This window comes from Ctenopharyngodon idella, chromosome 15, assembly GCF_019924925.1.
Source record: "Ctenopharyngodon idella isolate HZGC_01 chromosome 15, HZGC01, whole genome shotgun sequence".
Lineage (NCBI taxonomy): Eukaryota > Metazoa > Chordata > Actinopteri > Cypriniformes > Xenocyprididae > Ctenopharyngodon > Ctenopharyngodon idella.
In genome coordinates, this window is record NC_067234.1 from 20,838,973 (window position 1) to 20,859,287 (window position 20,315).

The 20,315-nt window shown below is 39.4% G+C and overlaps 3 protein-coding genes across 5 annotated transcripts in view; 2 read left to right on the forward strand and 1 right to left on the reverse strand.

Moving 5' to 3' along the window:
- Positions 1 to 12,073, forward strand: slc1a5 (solute carrier family 1 member 5). The gene is made up of 8 exons (XM_051863575.1): positions 1 to 692; positions 6,935 to 6,977; positions 7,073 to 7,135; positions 8,282 to 8,448; positions 8,538 to 8,771; positions 9,357 to 9,551; positions 9,653 to 9,787; positions 9,964 to 12,073. The coding sequence occupies exons 1-8, from the start codon at positions 145 to 147 to the stop codon at positions 10,202 to 10,204; spliced, it is 1,626 nt and encodes a 541-aa protein (XP_051719535.1). The 5' UTR covers positions 1 to 144; the 3' UTR covers positions 10,205 to 12,073.
- Positions 11,266 to 19,117, reverse strand: fkrp (fukutin related protein). Of its 3 annotated transcripts, none has more exons than XM_051863578.1 (2): positions 18,486 to 19,117; positions 11,266 to 16,607 (listed from the first exon to the last, which is right to left on the reverse strand). In XM_051863578.1, the coding sequence occupies exon 2, from the start codon at positions 16,304 to 16,306 to the stop codon at positions 14,696 to 14,698; it is 1,611 nt and encodes a 536-aa protein (XP_051719538.1). In that variant the 5' UTR covers positions 16,307 to 16,607; positions 18,486 to 19,117; the 3' UTR covers positions 11,266 to 14,695. The 3 variants fall into 3 exon arrangements, with proteins under 3 accessions (XP_051719538.1, XP_051719537.1, XP_051719536.1); XM_051863577.1 differs by having other exon boundaries at positions 18,447 to 19,117; XM_051863576.1 differs by lacking the exon at positions 18,486 to 19,117 and adding an exon at positions 17,001 to 17,176.
- Positions 17,791 to 20,315, forward strand: part of strn4 (striatin, calmodulin binding protein 4) — a 25,664-nt gene continuing 23,139 nt past the window's right edge. Inside the window, exon 1 of the mRNA XM_051863574.1 lies at positions 17,791 to 18,254. Coding sequence (XP_051719534.1) covers positions 17,970 to 18,254 — 285 coding nt within the window. The 5' untranslated portion in view covers positions 17,791 to 17,969. The remainder of the gene's footprint in view (positions 18,255 to 20,315) is intronic.

Sequence of the window (20,315 nt, forward strand, 5' to 3'; positions counted from 1 at the left end):
TCTCTCCAAGGCGCGTTTTTACACCCTTCATTTCCACGCTACCAGCACTACACGAGGAGAGAGCAGAGACTATCAGCTCGCACTAAAGACTCCTGAGACTTTTACATTCACTCTCCGAACATCAGGACACCTTCAGATAGCACAATGACGGAAGAAAAGATCGCAATAGAAGATGTAAAGACTTCCAACGGTGAAGCGCATATAGGGGACACAGCCGTCGCCAATGGCTTGAGTGACCGCAAGACGAGCGAGCCGGAGACCACCGGGCAGAAGCTGAAACGGGTCGCCATGGCCAATCTGCTGGTCATCCTGACGGTGTCAGCGGTCATCGTCGGCGTGTTCATTGGGCTCGGCGTGCGCAGCGCCGGGTTGAGCCGCACTCAGATCATTTACTTCGGGTTTCCCGGTGAGCTGCTCATCCGCCTGCTTAAAATGATCATTATTCCTCTGGTGGTCTGTAGTCTGGTGTCCGGGGCTGCCAGCATTGACCCCAAAGCCCTGGGCAAGTTGGGCGGCTGGGCGATGCTCTTCTTTCTGGTGACCACTTTGATCTCGTCGGCTATCGGCGTTATCATGGCGTTCATTATAAAGCCTGGTGCCAATGACGGGAAAAAACTATCCATCATCACTCAGGATGACAGCGCTGTTCCCGAAGCCAAAGAAGTTATCGATTCGTTTTTAGACTTGATAAGGTAAGTCAACAGCGTGACGTCGTGGGTACCCGGAAAGTAATTGTGGCGTAAATTGTTCCTCGCAGTTACGCCAATAAACACGTGTTCGCACATTTTGCGATTTTGATTCGGAATTAGTCCGACAGTGTTTCCAACTCTTTCATGTTGTTAAATTTCTTTTAAACGAATAAACTATGACATGTATGGTTATTATCTAAAGCAGTATCGATGTCAGTTTAGTGAACGAACGGTTCTTTTCCATGATTGAGCCGGTGCACAAAAACGGACTGAACTGAATAGCAGACATTTTAGCAAATGAATAGTAATTTACATGCATTTTATCAACATTCATACCAAACAAAGTTGGTATTAATAGCATTTTATTCAAATACAAACACATTTTGAGCTGGGGCAGACAACATTACAATAAACACCACTATTAAAACACAACTCAGTCGTAAAAAGCATATGCCTTGTTAAAATTTTAGACCATATAATGTGCCAGCGACCACCATATTAACCATTTTAAGCTAACTGTTCGAAAGAATCGATGATTTTAACTCCCCTTCATTTGCCAGTGCCAGCTCAGCTTAGCCAAACAGGAAGAGGAAAGAACAAGTTAAGTAAATATGTAAACGAACAAGTAAGGGTAGATACATTTGTGACGAATTATGTAACTGGAGTCAAAAAGTTGTCCAACATATGTTTAAAAACGCTGCTGCTATTGCCTAGATAAACTGAATCGGAGCTGTCATCCACATGTATAGCCTGAAAGGCGTTACTGCTCAGGAACCGCCTTAAGTATACTATGGTTTTTTTTTTTTTATAATCACCCTTTTTTTAAAAAAAAAATAAAAAAATAACGCCACTTATTGTTGCACCGACTATCGTAAATTCATTTAGCGACATTTTGACTATCTATAGCGTGGGTTGCGTGATGTTAATCTACATGTGCTGTAAACGAACACTTGAGTTGCATCAGCTGCGTGTCACGTGTTAATCCGCTCTGAAGAGGATGCAGGTTGATGGTCAGTTTATAGGATGTGGCACTTAACCCATTCCTTTTTCTTGGTGTGTGGTTTCCTTAACTCAAGAGAGTAAATTCACAAATGTTTCGATTTTTTTTTTTTTTTTTTTTTTTTAGCGTTATATGATGGAGCGAGGCACTAGTAATTAAAATAAATACACGTTTTTAAAGAAAATATGTATTTGTTCTTTGAAAAGAGGTGAACATCTCTTGCATTCCATAAGCCTGCCTAAAACCGACTATGGGTGGGTTTTGGGGTTTGGCCCTGTTTGTTGTGCTGTAAACAGGTCAAATTTCATCATGTGTTTTACTGAATGATGTGAAGAGGACACTCTGTTCTCATTTACCTTCAAAAGCAAGTAAACAACAACCAAAAAGACATTTTTGTAAACCTTCTCACAACTACACAAGACACGCTTGTTAATAAGAATATTTACAAAACGTAAATATTTACACTGACACAAATTAGGGTGACCTGACCCAAGAGAAACGGGGCTTTTCTGTTTTTTGTGGACTGTCCTTGGAAATGTCACTCGGCCCACAAAGTGAGAGATGAAATGTTCTGTATACCTTTGTGTTAAAATCATACAAAAATCAAACATATCGCACATAAGCTCATTTCAACTTCATACTTAATCTTATTTACTTAGAAAAAATGTCCCACTTTTAAGTAATAGATAAAACCACTTCATTGTGGTTTATATCATTTCAGAAACCTGGTCATCTTAAAGGGATAGTTCACCCAAAAATGACAGTTGTCGTCATTTACTCACTCTCAAGTTGTTCCAAACCTGTTTGTGTTTCTTTCTTCTGTTGAACTAAAAAGAAGATATTTTGAAGAATGTTGGTGACCAAACAGTTGACGGTAGCCATTAACTTCCGTAGTAGGAAAAAAATACAATAGTAAAAATACTATGGAAGTCAATGGCTAATTTCTTTTGTGTTCAACAGAAGAAAGAAACTCAAACAGGTTTGGAACAACTTGAGAGTGAGTAAATGGAGACAGAAAAATGTAGTCTTTCTTTCCTCTCTTTAAGTTTATAGCAATTGATTTACAGATTCTGGTTTCAAGACTAAAGGAATAATAATGGTTGATAATTGTTGAGGGTTTCGACTGCTAACAGTCGTGCATTCATTCCCACAATACCGAAGGAGCTAAACAGCCAAAGCTTGTTTTATAACAGCATTGAGGCTGCTTTAGTTTAATGCAGTTTAATAACTTCTAAATCTAACACAAGTTTTTCACTAAAATTCTGTTTTTAGTTCAACCATAACAGACAAGCTATTTTAGTTTGCATGTTCTTCTTCGTCATTTTCTTGTTTTGTACTTTTGACCAATTCCTCAGAAAACATAATTCGAAGAAATTGCGGTTCCTAATTTAAAGCCAGCTGAAACATTTGTAGTATTACTTTTTTGTGTCTCCAGGGCAAGTCAATAAGGCAGCGTATGCTTGCCACATGAAGGGCAACACGCACGTGCAAACTCATGCAAACATTAGGCAGCTGATGTAGCTCGTGTCATCCATCAAAGGGTCTTCTCTCTTGGGGTTTCACTGTGAATAAATCCTGCCATACAATCACAAGGACCACCGCGGACCCTGCTGATTTCACACTCAGACGGTCGTTCAGTTGAAAGTCTACAAACAGCACGTTGTAGCATCTGTGTTCTAAGTTTAAACTTGTTTCAGCTGTTATCTGTAGTTGTTACCTTATCAGGTTTAATGCTAAGGCAAGACCCTGACAGCATGTGGTGGAACAAGCCCATATTCCCCCTGTATTACGCAAAAGGTGTAGTTTATCTTAAAAGTTAAGCGAGTCTTGATGTTGCAAACCTATGTGACCTTCTTTCTTTGTGGAACACAACAGCAGTTTTAAAAAAATGTTCACACTGATCTTTTCCAGTGAATGAGCCGTTGAGCGCCAAAAGGGACCAAAAACCAAAATAATAGTGATCCGCACAACTCGTGCGCTACAGTTCACATCTTTTTAAGCCATATTGTTTGGTTTGTGTCAAAGACTAGCGGTCGACAAATAGTCGATTTTACGATAACTAGGTTGGACCATGCTAGTCGATAACCGATAGTTTTTAAAATAGAGAGTAAATGAAAACAAACAACACATAAAATAGTGCTGAACTTTATTACAAAAAACATGAAAATGTACTGGACGTTTTAAATAAATATTAATATATTAATTATACCTTTATCATTCATGTTAGTTCAGAGTGCATCAACTAATGTTAAAAGATGCAACATAAAAATGTATTAGTAAATGTTGAAATGAACAAATGAACAATACTTTTATTAACCTTAGTTAATGTTACAAATGGACAAATGTTACCATTTCATATAAATCCAAACAGTAATGCTTATAGATGGCCATCTTTAAACATCTACACAAAGGCCATAGCATTGAAATTAGATGCATATGTATATATAATTTATGCAGGGTTGCCAGGTTTTCACAACAAAACCCACCCAATTGCTACTAAAAAAACGAGCCCAATCGCATTCTGGGGGGTAAAATCCACGTTTTTGGCGGGTAAAATTTCTATTCCAGGGGCTACATATCACGTTATTTGGGGTCGCAACAGTGATAAAGTAACCCAATTCAGTGGGAAAACCATGGATTTGGCAACACTGATTGTATGTATACTCTCCCATTTTATTTGCTTTAATTTTTAGAAAAAAAAAACAAAACAATATATATAACCGTGACTATAAAAAAGGAACTGAAGTTGGATGTGTTTCTGATTTAATGTTTCTTTTGGCTGCATGAATATGCCAATTTGCTTTCTCACGTCTCTACTTTTAAATATGCAACTTAGCTGGATAACGAATGTATAAAAAGCGACCAGCTGGATATAAACTAATGCAAACAGATGGTAACAAACGTGATATTAAACATTTGGGTTGGACTGGTGTGTGTTTTTGTCATATTGTTTTAACCGCTTCTACTAATGTTAGCATCCTCTCAGTCTTGACGGAAAACATACTGCTGTTCTGTACTAATGCAGCATCTAGTCAACAAAAGAATTACTTCATAATAATATGAAAACATGTACTGTATATGTACCGGTTCGTTATCTAAATCTGTATCTGAAGTGTCCCGCTCTGTGCAGCGCGCAGTCTTGTGTGTCAAAACAAACTCCATGAGGTGTCAGTGATTTTGCCTCAAGAGGCCGCTCACGTACTGTATCATGACAGCGGACCCTTCTCAGCTGCTCCAGCAATGGACGCAACACGGAAAAACTATCGTTCCAGCAATTGGTTATCGGCGCCGAATAATCGGCAAAACCGATCAATCGGTCGACCTCTAAAACAGACTAAAATTTAAGTAATTTCACTGAAATATTGCCTGACCGCTATGGTCACCATTCACTTTCATTGTATGGAAAAGAGCAGCTTGAACATTCTGCTAAATTTTTTTTTTTGTGTTCTACTGAAGAAAGCAAATCACATGCATTATGGAATGTTATGAGGGTCAGTAAATGATTCATTTCTGGGTGAATTGTTCCTTAAATCCATTAGTGCATGCTTTGTGTACAGTGAATGTGAAATTCACACGTTTTCCCCCCAGCATGGCCTTTTTTGTGTAAACTTTGTGAAAGTTTATTTTAGACAGGGCAAAGTCAGAGTGTAGTTATATTTATCTGTTAATAGTTACTTTTAATATGTCAACAAACACCGGACTTGAGATAAATCTTTAAGCTTTCATAAGGTGTGTGCAGTGCCACGTTTCAATAAGGTCCTGTTTGACGTGTGTCCCTTTTTACACGCCTTTGTAGAAAGAAGGAACTTCAATCACGCCTACCAGTCATACTTGGAATGCACTGAGTCATTAAATTGTTGACATATTTGTCGTTGCGTGGTATTATTAGTTGTAAACGATGCCTAAATAGTGCTCGTCCCACCCAGCTCACTTTGATTTCAATGTAACGCTTTGGAAAGCTGTGACAACATTTGAGTGCGTCAGTAATCAAATATTTCAATGGTGTGAACTGGTCATACCAGTATTGATATGCAGGTTCCTCTGGTGTGTTTGGGTTTCATTTAAGGTTTTTGCATGTATTTTAGGTTCTTGCTGTCCTCTGAATGTTCAGACAAGGGAAATTTGAGGAGAGAACAACCCCTGGCATAGGTGTTTGGCAGTGACCTGCTGTCTGGGAAGCAGCCTGTTGCACAGCACAGCAATTTTGAAGTTGATCTTCTCTCGGTTTTCCAGTCTCATCTTGCTTCAGCTGTACTATTTTACGATGGCACTCGTCTCCTCACACCTTCCAGGCTTCTTTAGGTGTTAGTGGGGAATGATTGCGATTTATTGGAAAGGTCCCTATGGGCAACAGATACCAGATGTGTTCAGAATCGAGTCTGAAATGGCGCTTTTTACTTGCCTTTTTTTGAAGATGTAACTCAAACATAGCTGTTTTTGTGGTTTCACTTGGATAAAAAGTGGCACACAGGTCATATTAACATCATACCAGGCATTATTTGTCCATCCAACTGGAGACTTCCTCTTTTTTTTTTTTTTTTTTTTTTTTTTTTTATGCACACAGACCATATTAAGGTCAGGGATACCGGAATATTCCTGAATGCTGTGTTTGTCATTAATCCCCATCTCCAGGCAGGTCCTAGTGCTCGTCTAGTTTTTCTCCATTGGAGGGAACGGGGTTATAGGTGTAGAAGGTAATGTGTGGAATTGGGCTTAGTGGAGGGATATAATCGGACTAAATAAAAAGTTATTTCCACATCAGGCCGCTAAGGGATTAGCTGGTCAGGACTGTGAGGATTTTTATTGCCAGCGGGCTGAAACTGTGGCTAGAATTGGATCTTTGTTCTCTCACTACCTTGCTCTGAATAGTGTTTGCTAATGCTCAAAGTACACTTCAGTTTTTATGTGAATGCTTAGCTTATACATACAACCAAATGCGTAGCCTTTCAGAACAGCAGTACAGTTTTGCCACCTTGTGAACCAACTAATTAGTGCAAATATCTTCAAGGCACATGTGCGTACAGTACGCTTGTAGTACTAAGCTGATATCAACAGTTGTCACATGCCCTAGTGAATGCGTAAAAACTTCAGTATACTTTGCGTTTTAGTCACTGCAAGATATGAAAACATAAACTACTGACATTTAACAACTAGTTAGGCTTTGTTTGATTTAATTGGCTGATTTATTTATATCTGGTTTGCGAGTATGTCAGTTATATAATTCCTTCCTGTCGTCTTCTTTCAGAAATATCTTCCCATCGAACCTGGTATCAGCTGCCTTTCAGTCGGTAGGTTTAACAAGATTTGGTTTAACATGAAAAGCAGATGTGTTTAATATGTGACGTGTGATTATTTGATGATTCTGAACATTTCTTCTTCACAGTATGCCACTGGTTACAAGATTGTGAAAAATGACACCAACGCGACCATCTTCTCCATGGAAAAGGTACCAAGTCCCAGATTTATCCTAGGATTGTCTTGAAAGTCCAGATTTTTGTATAAATAATAAATATATTTCTAGAAATATATCTAATATAAAAACATTTGTTTAAAAAAATATTCTATTAATACATAGATTATATATTTATTTTACAAAAGGTTTTAATTATATTTTGTGAGATATTAAGGTATTTTAAAGATTTTTCGGTCAAAAGGTCATTCGGTTTAACTGTCCAAAGTCCAATACAGCCATTTCATTTGTGATTTAAAATATCTTAAAATGTAATAAATGTATATATATATTTTTTTATTCTGGCATGATTTTATAATATCATATATCAACACAGTGCAAAATGGGATTAAAATTATGTGTAGAAGTCGTTGCTTTGAGAAAGAATGTCCGGAAAAATGAATTTCATTGAAGTAATTCGGAGTAACCAATATAAAGGGACCATTTTGGATCAAGTCATGCGGTCAATATCATGTGATAGGACGTAACATCATTCAGAAGGACCACATGCTTGTGAAGCAAAGTAATTAACTCTCTTTTAACTATTTGAAAAATTTAATGTTTTCACTTGCTGATGTTCCGTAACATCAGGTCATTCGGTACAACCGCTATAAAACATGGAAAATGTTGTAATATTTCAAAAACTTGTACTAAATATAAAATGTTTGATTGTCATTTCATTAGCTAGCTAGATATCAGCCTGTTAGCATTGTTTGAAAATATTGTCATTCGGTATAACCAAAAGTGTCATTCGGTAAAACCGGAATTTTGGTTAAACCTAGTAACTTTTTTGGTGACAAATTTTGTCCATCTTGTAAAAAAAAAAAGACAAAAGCAGTGTTCATTGATTTATAAAAACCATGTAATCTCATTGTTAACACTTCATAAAACATCAAAATCAATTATCTCCTTTTTTTTTTAATTTTTTTTTTTTTAACACTTTTAAAAACCTTGTTCGTATATATACGTATATATAAATATTCAATGATTTAATTATTTCATGCTATTTTTTTTTACATTCTAGAAATGTATTATAAAACATAATATACATATTAGTGGTTTAATGTCATTTAAAAAAAAAAAAAAAAAAAAAACTTTTCTTTCTCCCCCCTTGAATTCAGTCATTTATGTCTTTGATTTTAGGTTCCAGTTGGCACAGATGTGGATGGCATGAACATCCTGGGTCTCATCGTGTTTGCTATGGTATTTGGGGTGGCTTTGAGGAAACTTGGAGAGGAAGGAGAGATCCTTATTAAGTTCTTCAACTCTTTCAATGAGGCCACCATGGTGTTGGTCTCCTGGATCATGTGGTAAGGGAACGTCATGTGCTTTCATTGTGTTTAGTGATGTTTGTTCCCAATTTGTGGATCACCATATCTCAATGTCTTCCTGTCTGAAGGTATGCACCACTGGGTATTATGTTCCTGGTTGCTGCTAAGATTGTGGAAATGGAGGATGTTGGCTTGCTGTTCGCCAGCCTCGGGAAGTACATCGCCTGCTGCGTCATTGGCCATGCCATCCACGGTCTCTTCATCCTCCCGCTCATTTACTTCGTGATTACACGGAAGAACCCCTACACTTTCTTGCTGGGATTGGTCACCGCTTTGGCTACTGCCTTTGGAACCTCATCTAGGTAAATGAACAGCACCTACTTGCACTCTTCAAAATAAAGGTTCTTATTGGCATCTATAGGGGCTTTGGCACCAGGTAGTTATAGGAGCCCAGATATAGGAATTAGCCACCAGGGCAGTCCCCCGAGAACTAAATGTTATGTTAGGACCATTTTTCTGGTTGCATTCGCACTCTCAGTAGAAACTCTGAAATGACAAGCCATCACTTACATCCTGCCACTCTGGTTGTTGAATTTTGATTGTGCTGAGAACGGCTTAGCCGGAGCCTGAGCACACAGCACTCACATTCTCCGTCTTTATCAGTTTATGATCTGTTTAACACTCCAACCTCTTTTTAAGTCTGTATAAAACCTGGTATTTACATCCATCTTGGATCCGAACACAAGTGGTCCGCTGAGACTATCACTCCTGGGAGTATCATGCACCACAGCTGTGTCTCCTGTGACCACTTGTGATCAGATTCCTAGATTTGATGTATTATTAAACCAATTTAAGTTTGATTACTCACCTTGTTTTGATTTGATTTATTAAATGAGTATTGCATATGCATAATTAAGCAGGAAATAACCATCAGTTTTTCTGATCAGCTCTGCCACGTTGCCCCTAATGATGAAATGTGTGGAGGAGAACAACGGTGTGTCCAAGCATATCAGCCGCTTCATCCTGCCCATCGGAGCAACTGTCAACATGGACGGAGCCGCCTGCTTCCAGTGTGTAGCTGCAGTGTTCATCGCTCAGCTTAACGGGATCCCACTGGACTTTGTCCAGGTCATCACCATCCTGTGAGTTCATTGGATGTCTTTTAGTCACCTCTGTACTCTGCTTGATTGGAAGATGTTTGTAGACTAACTGATTTTTTTTATTTTTTTTATCTCCTTTATAGCGTGACTGCGACGGCGTCTAGCGTGGGAGCTGCTGGCATCCCTGCTGGAGGTGTGCTGACGCTGGCCATCATTTTGGAATCAGTGGGGCTTCCAACCAGCGATCTGTCCCTCATCTTGGCTGTGGACTGGCTTGTGTGAGTATCAGGTTTAGATGGTTTTTTTTTTTTAGGTTAAAGAGAAAGATGGTGTGGTAAAACTGAAAGGATAGCTGATAGGGAGGAAAACAAGGATGGATTTTATTATATTGCGTTCTCATTTTTTAAAAACATGAGGATAATTATTGTCTTTTCTGTGTTTTTTCTTCATTTAGAGATCGCACTTGCACCGTCATCAATGTTGAAGGTGACGCCTACGGAGCAGGTCTTCTGCAGTATTTCGTAGATCGCACTTCCAGTAAAAAGGAGGGAATTGAGCTAACTAAGGTGCGAGTGGAGAAAGAAGAAGATCCCGCCTCCAGGCCAGAAAGCTCTCCACTTATCGAGAAACAGGGAAACTTTGAATTGGAAGAGGTTGCTGGACCTAAACCCTGTGACAAGGAGTCCATTATGTAGATTTGCACAGTATTTCAACAAACTTTCCTTCCCTACCTGACTGATCTCACTAAATCAGTCTCTGCATCTACACAGTGACCATGGGAGAGATGCTGGTTTAAATTAACATGCTCTTGACCCTCCTCTGTACCTAGCTCTTATGAAAAGAGTCTGCCAAAACTTATGCACATTTAGATGGAAACATGCTTGAACAATTATTTATTAGATGATGGACATTTTGGAACTTTTACTCCTTTTGAATATACAAAAAGTCAGTCCGGCCTTTTAAAATGATCTTATTATTATTATCATTTATTATTATTATTATTATTATTATTATAATACATGCCCTGATAGTTCTTAATATATGCTCCTAAATTAAAACTCAGATTTCTTTCAACACCTTTTTCATGCAAAACATCTCTTTAAAAAGCCAAAGTACCTGCAAGAACCTTTGCATCCTTCACTGTCTAATCAACACACCAAATAATACACTTTAGTTGGCGTTCTGTTCCGTTATGGCGTTTTGAAATACCTCGTTCATGCTGATTCCCTTTAAAACACCTCGGGCTCCTCAGATGTTGGTCCATCTAACAGGTGCTGATACCTTCACTGAACTCAGGGGCCAAAAGAAAGGTGTAGGAAGCCTGAACTTTAACCTTAACTCACAGTTAAGAGCTGACATCTTGCCTTCTGCATCTTTGTCTTTATGCAGACACCATTATGTTTTGTGGCGTCCTCTTTGGGGTCAAGTTGATCAGACGTGAACACTAGCAAGTTATATCTTGTGTCTTAAAGCTGCAAGGCTGTTCAGATAAGACTGTGGAAACCTGTAGGTGAGAGAGTTCTCTGTGTGCTGGTTGATAAGCAACTATCTGAGGTCAAGAGGTGTATTGGTTTCATTTTGATCAGTTTCAGAAGAAAGCCACAGATTAGATGAATCCAGACTGGAAGTGAGATTTTGGATTCTGGAATATTGCTTCTTCATGGGGTGTAGGAACATGTTAGATGTGTTACAAACACTGTGGGCTTTCTATGTTTTGCTCAGAATTTTTTTTTTTTTTGTTTGTTTGTTTTTGTTAAAGAATTTGGGGGGGGGGGATTGTTTGCATATCCTTTTTTTTGTTAAAAAAAAAACAGAAATGAATTTACTATGCATGTTATTTGGAGAAGAGCACAAATATGGAATGCCTGTCATTTTCAGAAGGTATTGAATTTTATGAGGAGGAATCAGGCAGAATATTCTGTTAACTAGCAGAATTACTTTATTCTAAAGTGTTTTTTGTTTGTTTGTTTGTTTGTTTTAAGAAATGTTTTATATATGTTCAACCTAAACACACCAGCAGAAGGAAAATATCAGGTGACAGGGTGCAAGATGTTCGCTAGTGTACTGTATGTTGACCAAATGTTTGTCAGTGATGAGAAGAAAGTCGACATAATAGCTAATTTCTGTAGAAATCACTTAAGTTTGACTCACAGTTGATCGATGTGCAGTTAAATCCGACCAAAGATAAACATTAATCTTTTTTTTTTGTATTTGCTCACAAACATTTTAATAGAGTGCTTATCTGCACTATTATCAGTCTATCTTTTCTGTTCTGTTAGTGCTCAAGATGTATTTCAAATCAAATGTATTATTTAAAATCCATCTGTTCTGCTGACTGACTTCACTCCATTAAAAGCCTGCAGTACGTGCAGTACTGTAAAGGCTTTTCATTCCAGGTGGCTGTAGTGTAGCTGCTCTGTTGTTGCGGATATATGTGGGTTTAACGTGGTTGTATCATAAATGGTTGCTTGATGATGTCATCAGCAGAGCCAAAGAGTACTGTTAAGAGAACCAGTGAATGTACTCCACACAGACTTCGGAATAAAGAATTTTTTTTAAATAAACTGTGATGTTGTCTGTCTTATGAGTTCCCAGCTGACATTACATGTTGGGGCCAATGTATATGGGCCCCAAGTGGGTTTGGGGGCTAATTCAGACAGGGCTAACATGGAAACCATAGATAAACCTAGTGTACAGGCTGAAACCGATCCACAAACCCATATGGGGCCCATACTGGGGCTAATTTACACAATGCCGACATGAAACCCATTTAAAAAAAAAAAAAAAATATGCATTTGGGGCCCATACTGAGACTTACTCAGATAGGACTGACATGGAATTCATGGAAAAAAATGCCTTTGGGCTCATACTGGGGCTAATTCAAATAGGGCCGACATAGAACCTATGGACAAACCCATTTGGGGCCTATATTAGGGCTAATTCAGATAGGGCCGACATGAAACCCATGGACAAACCCATTTGGGGCTCATACTGGGGCTAATTCAGATAGGGCCGACATGAAACCCGTGGAAAACCCATTTGGGGCCCATACTGGGGCTAATTCAAATAGGGCCGACATAGAACCTATGGACAAACCCATTTGGGGCCTATATTAGGGCTAATTCAGATAGGGCCAACATGAAACCCATGGACAAACCCATTTGGGGCTCATACTGGGGCTAATTCAGATAGGGCCGACATGAAACCCGTGGAAAACCCATTCGGGGCCCATACTGGGGCTAATTCAAATAGGGCCGACATAGAACCTATGGACAAATCTATTTGGGGCCTATATTAGGGCTAATTCAGATAGGGCCGACATGAAACCCAAGGACAAACCCATTTGGGGCTCATACTGGGGCTAATTTAGATAGGGCCGGCATGAAACCCATGTAAAAAAAATGCATTTGGGGCCCATACTGAGACTTATTCAGATAGGGCTGACATGGAATTCATGGAAAAAAAATGCCTTTGGGGCTCATACTGGGGCTAATTCAAATAGGGCCGACATGAAATCCGTGGAAAACCCATTCGGAGCCCATACTGGGGCTAATTCAGATAGGGCTGACATAGAACCCATGGACAAACCCATTTGGGGCCTATACTGGGGCTTATTCAGTATAATGATGTACATATTGCATGCCAGAGAATTTTACAACTAACCAAAGGATAACCACTTGTTTGGTTATCATATTTCTTATTGTCTATATCATGTTTATTTTACAGCTCTCTGGAAGACTGGTTGCTGATTTCCTATATATAGCTGTGCTAGTTTCTCATATCAATCCAGTCTTTCTTCTCACATAATTTCAACTCGAATTTAAATTTCATGACTCAAATTATGTCAGTGCATTTATTTATTTGGAAAGAAGCCCTTTAATAAGCATGATATTGTATAGTCAGTTGGTCATTATCGCAAAATAAACCCCTTTAAGGTGTTACAAGGCTCCTGTCTCGGTTTGATTTAGAATGAATGAATTATCAGAATTAGAATGAACGAATTATTGTTCAGCATGTTTGAAGACTTCATGGCCTACTGCGCCACCTTGTGGTTCATTTTACAGTAACTATATTTCCACTTGTCCTGCAACATCCAACACCATGAACACCAAATTAAAAACTCAAAAGTAATTCCATGTGGTTCATTTCCAGACATTTGTAATGCATTGACATGTTACGACACAGCAAGTGGTAAATGTTATTTTTATGCATTTACATATGTAATGTACTATACTGAACATTACAAAGTACATTTGTGAAACACATTGTGCCAAAACCAAATCAAACAAAACGACAAAAGAAAACAGTTAAAAAGGAGTTCAATTCATCAACAATTTAGGTAAAACAGTCTGACAGAAAAAAAAAAACCCTTCAAAATTTAAACATCAAAAGTGTGAAGTTTTTTAATCATGCAACATGTTTATTTATATGAAAACTAAACAAAAAAATTCATATGGCATAAAAAAAACAACATCAGTCTAAATTACCTGGTGCAAGTATCATTAATAAAGTGAATAGGTGCATAAAACAGTAGCTATTTTCCGATTTACCCACCCTCTCTTGCATTCCAGCCTCTTTCAACATCAGTTTACAAGTCTCGTATGTCAATGAAAACATCCTACACTCTACAGTTCATAGTGGTATAATGATGACTATACATCTGAAAAGCAGCGAAGTCATTTTGAGGTTTTAATGAGCTGCCTGGGTTGTTTATTAAATGTTTTACTTGTGGACCTACAAACATGAATCAGTTTTCCATGATGTAGGCTTTTTTAAAATGTGCGTTTCTCTGGCAATCAGTTTAAAAATTCTAACTTTTGTTTTGTGTTTAATTGCTATAGAAATGGATATATTAATATCATGTATTATAATTAAAAAAAAAGCTATGACCTTTACACCATTTTGACATTCCTGGGATTCAGCAGTGTAAAAATTACATACTTAGACTTCCAGAACTTTTATTACCATTGTTACATACAGTATATTTAGACAATTTAAAGATTCGTGACTCAGCAGACCACAACGCACACATATAATAAATAAAATTGACAAGAAATACTAACATTCAAGCGTTCAGATACAGACAGAGACATTTAGTCTGGTAGTAATACTCTTCAAAGTTCAAAAGATTTTCAAATGTCAGAAATGCCGTATTACACAATTGTGTCACATTGAGTTACTGCTTTCTATGATCCTAAAATGCGACTCTTGTCCAGCCTTTTCTTGGAAGGGTTCGGGTACTGGGGGTTCTCAATAACCCCTTCCCCAAACTTGAGTTCCAAGAAGGCACGGTGGTTGTTCGGACCATAAGCAGTGATGCCAGCAAACGGCAGTGGCACCAGGGGTTGCAGGAAATGTTCTGGGAACTCCACATCTTGTTTGTGCTCAGTCCAAGTGTCCCTGGTCATAACTCCATTACGGGGGTAGAAGGGCCACAAGTCTACATGTAAATGGTTTGCTTCACTATACTGCACACGGTAGAAGTCACCCTCGACCGCTCGCTCCCACACATAGCCGTTAGCATCCACCAGTGAGCCTGAGTCCAAGTTCTTTAGGTAGTCGCAATTCGGAACGTCCTCCAAGTAGATGCCCAAGTCTACATCATAGTCCCATGGGATTACGTCCTGGTGTCGGGCAGCTCCCAACAAAGAACCCCCTTCCAGCCAGTAACGCACGCCAGAGCTCTCCAAGATGTTGACAACATATTTAGTGGTCTCTCGGAGGGCGCGCAAGCAGCAGGGTGGAGTCCAGCGCTCTATGTAAAGGTATTCCGGTGTGTCGTCACGCACTGTGCCGAAACATCGTGGCGTCTCTTTACTGCAGCCAAACCACTGATCTCGACCATCAGGCAACACTATGCGCTTCAGGCCAAAGCTACGCATGAGGTGATTGGTGGCATCTTTCAGGCGACTATCGGCCTTCCACTGGTTGTGTGCAGAGCTAAACAGCGGCCGATGACTGGCGGAGAACGAAGGTCCCTCCAGGAGCTTGACCTTCCATCCCCGCAGAGATGTTTGGACAAACAAGGAAGACATCAGGGGGCGACCTAAAGGAACCGAGAGATTGAAGAGGTCTTCGGTACGGATAAGAACCACGGCGTCTCCCTGCAGGGCTGTGCAGACGCTACCGCTGCTCCCTGAGGCCGCAGGGGTGTAGGTGGCGGTCCATTCCCGCAGATTAACCCGAAGGTGCAGGCACTGCACAGCCGAGCGGGTCAGCACTGGAGCAGCAACCAGTCTGACCGGCCCGCCACCTTCCCCTTCCAGCTCCCGAATGAGACGCTCAATTTGTCGGCCGTGGTCCAGCTCCACACCATCTGGAACTAATAAAGCAAATTCCGTCTGCACGTTGAACTCGGGACGATGAGTTTGTGGAGGCTGGTCAGGGCTTGGCGACAACACAAGGAGCCGGGCTCCCTCCGGAAGAGCCAAAGGAGGGTACGGTGGACTTTCGGCTACAGCAAGGAAGGGCAACTCTGGTCTCTGCCGCAGAAAAGAGCGAGCAACATCACCAACATAGTTCTCAAAGTCTTCAAATTCGCGAACAAGGATTGTGACGCGTGGGCCACGCACGTTGCCCTCAAGGCCTCCCAATTTGACGCCTCCAACTATGCTTCCACCAACCAGATTACCCATAGCTCCCAGTCCTGCCACAGGAAGAGAGGCTTTCTTTAAGCCCTTACCTTGTTCCCGACGCTTCTCCATCATCTGCTGCTGGGCCCGCGAGACATAATATAGGATGAGCAAGTTCAAAATTATTGCTCCAGTTAACAGAGCCTGGCAAAAGCTGATACGCATTATGGCTCTTATTGTTATACGCTTTTATGGCACATACAGTAAGTGAAATCTCAAATAGAGAGAGGACAGATACTCTTGACTGTCATAACTTGTCCAAATTCCCAAAATCTTGAACATTAACATTCTGGTTTGGTCAAAAAGAAAGCAAAGTGGAAAGTGTTTGAAGTAAATATTTGATGAAGCATCTTCTGCGACCAGATCAGTTTCGGCTGATTCCTTTGTGTCAGCTGATTCCATCCATCTGGTGGGACAGATTCCATATTCAACTCGAATGCCTTTAGTTCACCACAGTCCATTAACGCTATACATGGAGACAAAAAAGAGAACATTTTAATAAACATTTAATAAGCCTATCAAAGTACATAGTTATTGTTTGAAAAATCCAGATCAAGTTTGTATTACAAAATGCCTATTAGTCATCATTACTAAGTCTAGCAAACAAAGATGACCTAGAAATACGCTCAAATCTGCTGTCCCAATTAGAGATGCAATCTAGATAACCTACATTCATGTATTTGAAAAACTCTCATTTGATCACTTGAGACCTATGTATATAGAACATGCATCCAAAATTAAACCTAAACAAGCTTACAATCATCGATTCATGTAAATCTATGTAGCCTCTGATCTTAAAAGCATACATATATTCACGTCTTCATTATGCAAAGCGGTAATCACGATTGTGAAAACTAACATTTTACGGTTGATTCAACATTTTCCTCATCAGCAGATTGTCTGCACGGTATTCTCGCAATTCTTCCCCATGCTGATTCGGAAACGACCAAAGGAAGCCTGAGAGAAGATCACAATGTGGCAGGAAGCTACACTACTGGGTCGCTTCAATCAATCCCATAGAAAGAGAACGAGCGGGTAGAATGACAAATGACGTAGAACTTCAGTTCTCAAATGGGCGGGCTTTAGCTGTAACATAGGTTTAAAAAATATTTAACGCTTCATTGTCTATTTTTAACTTGTGTTATCTGTAAGCAAGGTTATTTTTTACTTTATTCATTACAATTTGTATTTTATTTTTCTCTGCAATTTTGTAATAAGATTTTATGACAAAAACAAAGATTAATTAAATTCGAATAATACATTATAAATTATAATATTAAGTATCGCAATTGAAAATATAGAACATAAAATATATTTAGAACAGATAACATTAAAAATATACAATATGTAATGACGCGACATTGCCACGTGATACCTTTTACTTTTCTCACCGCTTGTCAGGGTGGACCAATCACAGTCTTTGTGATGACTGGACTCGGTTTTTTTTTATTTTTTATTTTTTTTAACAATTTTATAGATTTTTGAGGTGTTTTTTATTTTTATTATATTTACGTTGTAGCAGTTTTATATCTTGTCTCCTATAAAACAAAACAAAAAACCTCTCGAGATTTTAATTGTCTTTTGATCTTATGGAGCCGCAAAACGCCCCCTTGCGGAAGCCAGCTTTATGACCCATAGGGAGGAGCGTTTGGAGCCATTCCGTGGTTGGAGTGGACCACTATTTGGCACTTTTCCGTGTGTGTGAGTACTCGCCTATCTGTATCGGGCAGGAAAACGGGAGAGGGCTTCGGTGGAGACTTCAAACAACGGGGTGGCTTATTCTTCTGTATTTCCACCTCCTGGCTCCGGCGACAGCTCGAACGCTCTGATGGAGGCGGAAAGATCCGGCGGGGTGGCGGGCGGAACGAATCAGAGCCCTGCAGGAAGCGGAGCTGGGCGCAATCCGAACGGGCCGAAGGCTGTGCTCGGTCCCGCTCCCACCGCAGCAGCCGCCGCCGCGGCCGGGCCGATGGCTGGATCTTCCCAGCAGCGAGATCCGCAGGACGGGGAAGCGGGCCTCTCGTTGCCTGGGATCTTACATTTCATCCAGTACGAATGGAGCCGCTTTCAAGCCGAGAAATATCGCTGGGAGGCCGAACGAGACGAGCTGAGGGTAAAACAGCGTTTCTTTAATCGCTTGTTTTGGTCTCTTGCAGACGGATTCCTTGAGGAAGAGCACATTTACAGATAAGACGCAGGAGAAGTCACGATCGCCTGCTGTTATTGTTGATCAGGCGTAGTTTTGGGATTACACTGGGTTTATGTATTCCTCTGATGTTATTTATTGAAACAGAAGCAGATTTACCTGAGAAATGTTGTCCTTTTGTTGAATAGCTATACCCACCTAAGGATAGGAGTCGATTCTGGTTCCGATTCATCTAAACGATTCTAGTTCCGTAGCGCTGTTCTTCTTGTACTTTTTGAGAAAGGGTAAAAACCCTATTCTTATTGTATTTACTGCTGTCAGCAGTCTGTTTCCTGATTATGAGATAGTTTGCTTTTTCAAAAGCAATCCAACAATTGGTCGCAACTATTTGTTCAATATAAAACTATGTAATATAATACTACATAATACAAATTTGAAACACATAGTGCGAATCTAGTACACGTTGTCATATGAACAACCAAGTCAGTTACCATGCTGATTTAAATCTTACGCGATATCATAACACCTTAACAGTTTTGCATAATTTCGAGTAGGACATGACCAACTTGCGGTTCAGTAAGTGAGTTAAATAATTTCAAGAACTGAAACCAACTCGTTAGTGTGTGTTTTGACTCTTTAAAAAGAACAAGCACAAAAGAGTCATCCAATACCCACCCGAACGAAATACACTGGTGTAGTTGTATGTTTTTGATTCACTAAAAAAAAAAAAAAAACGCTTCATAAAAGTCATTCGTGCGGGAATTGGACTAGACTGGTCACGCAAGAAGTTAGATTTACTAAAAAAGCAGTAACACATAATTAGTAGCCTACCTGGTTCATTTCTCAACCCTCCACAGACACATTGAAACTCAAGTCGCCATTGGCTAGTACATTTTTTATTTTGGTCGCCAGACTTTTTACATGCAATGCAAGAACAATGCAAATGAAAATATAAAATCTACATACATATAATATACAATATAAGTATAAAGTATATATTTCAAACACTATGAAAGTCAAGTAAACAGTCTGTAATAAAAAAAAGAACAAATAATCTACTACAAGTAATAGCACAAATAAACAACAGAACAAAGATGCAAATGAAATAGTGCTTTTCAGGTAGATCTAACAGTAGTTACAGATTAGGTAGATTATATACAGAAATTGAATAAAGTAATCAAATGTAAAATAACAATGCATAGTCTTCACTGTATAAATTAAATATAAATGAATCCTTATTAAAGTTACAAAAATTATTCAGTCAAGAGCATTGAGTGAATTAGAATATTAGGCTGCTGTCACTTTAAGAGGATCCAATATACTGATACTGTACACATGAGTTATTTCTCGACTGTTTACGTTCACTTAAAGGGGTGGTTGATTAAGATTTCACTTTTTTAACTTTAGTTAGTGTGTAATGTTGCTGTTAGAGCATAAACAACATCTGCAAAGTTAAGTCGCTTAAAAATTTACAATGCAAAGGGAGATATTTTCTTATACAGAAATCGCTGTTTAAGGACTACAACAAACGGCTGGTAGGGACTACAACGAGCTTCTTCCTGGGTTAGTGACATCACTAACCCTAAAATTGACAAAACCCTGTCCCCGACAACTTTCAACAAAGGGGGGCGAGGCCATGTTGGGCTGCTTTAGAGAAGAGGAAGAGTTGTTGTAGTAGAGTGTTGTTACCATGCAGTCATTTTACGCCAGACTGCTTCACAAACGAGGGTCAATTCAGTGCTGGATTTGCACAAAAGATTAACATGACGGTACATGCTAGTAGATGAGTTCAACAACTACATAAATGTATCCACTAACCATTCAGAAACATCCAGATGCGTTCTAAAAGTTGTAACTTCTTCCTGAGTCTCTCCATCAGTGTCCGACTCCGGTTTGAACAATGTAAGGCTGAACAATCGTCATTTTGGCTGCGTGAGATTCTCCAGCTTTGTTGTTGAGCAACCGAAGCGTGAGCTGTTAAAGCTCCGCCCTCTTTTGGAAAGGGGGCCGGGAGCAGCAGCTCATTTG

Coding starts and splice junctions, on each gene's coding strand:
- slc1a5 (XM_051863575.1), top strand. CDS start 145: ATGACGGAAGAAAAGATCGCAATAGAAGATGTAAAGACTTCCAACGGT. Junction 6,978..7,072: donor TATCAGCTGCCTTTCAGTCG/GTAGGTTTAACA, acceptor TCTTCTTCACAG/TATGCCACTGGTTACAAGAT. Junction 9,788..9,963: donor TTGGCTGTGGACTGGCTTGT/GTGAGTATCAGG, acceptor TTCTTCATTTAG/AGATCGCACTTGCACCGTCA.
- fkrp (XM_051863578.1), bottom strand. CDS start 16,306: ATGCGTATCAGCTTTTGCCAGGCTCTGTTAACTGGAGCAATAATTTTG.